Source organism: Apaloderma vittatum, unplaced genomic scaffold, assembly GCF_000703405.1.
Source record: "Apaloderma vittatum isolate BGI_N311 unplaced genomic scaffold, ASM70340v1 Scaffold30185, whole genome shotgun sequence".
Lineage (NCBI taxonomy): Eukaryota > Metazoa > Chordata > Aves > Trogoniformes > Trogonidae > Apaloderma > Apaloderma vittatum.
In genome coordinates, this window is record NW_009719274.1 from 1 (window position 1) to 723 (window position 723).

At 54.5% G+C, this 723-nt stretch overlaps 1 protein-coding gene across 1 annotated transcript; it reads right to left on the reverse strand.

Annotated features, from left to right (window-relative positions):
- Positions 1-31: 31 nt before the first annotated feature.
- Positions 32-622, reverse strand: LOC104274836 (inositol 1,4,5-trisphosphate receptor-interacting protein-like 1). Its single transcript, XM_009870574.1, has one exon. The coding sequence runs from the start codon at positions 620-622 to the stop codon at positions 32-34; it is 591 nt and encodes a 196-aa protein (XP_009868876.1).
- Positions 623-723: the final 101 nt, after the last annotated feature.

Consider the following 723-nt stretch of genomic DNA (forward strand, 5'->3'; position numbering starts at 1 on the left):
CACCTCGTGCTGTGCTGTCACTGAACACCGCCTATCCAATGGGCACAAATGTACTAGAGTCTTCTTCCTGCACTGCCAAGATTAGCTCAATGCAGAGAGATCTTCTGAAGGTGGAGGTCAGCTTCATCTTGCAGGAGCATGTGGTGGGCAGCACTGTTAGTTTGTGTGTGGCAGCCCAAGGCTCAGATTTGCAGGCTGTACTCATCAGTGCCTGGAGCCAGAAGGCAGTTTTCTGGGCGTCGAGGTAAGAGTCGGAGCAGAGGGTTTGTAGCAGGCTGGGCTCCTGCTGTAACCACAGCTCATAATCAGAGTGGTGGAGGAAGCAGAGCACGTCCCCTAGGCAGCGTTCCCTGGTGCACATGCACTCCAGGTCCACACGCAGGCGGGAGATCGTCTGAGGCATCTCCCCTTCTGTGCCTCGCTCAAGGTGGAAGGAGTGCCCGGGGGGTGCCTTCAGGGGCACAAGCAGGAGATAGAAAAATTCTCCTGGAAGAGCATTACAGATTTCTCGGAAGCCACCCAACCCAACAACAGGCTGCAGCTGTGGCGTGAACTGATGCCTGGAGAGCATTTGGCAGGTGCGGAGAAGCTTGTTCACCAGCTCTTCCACTAGACTGCACATTCCTTGCTTGTTTGGAATTGGCCACGACTCATGTATGTCCACAAAACTGTCCATAAATGATGGGTCTTCCTCCTCCTCTTCCTCTGGAGGGCTTCTGGAGT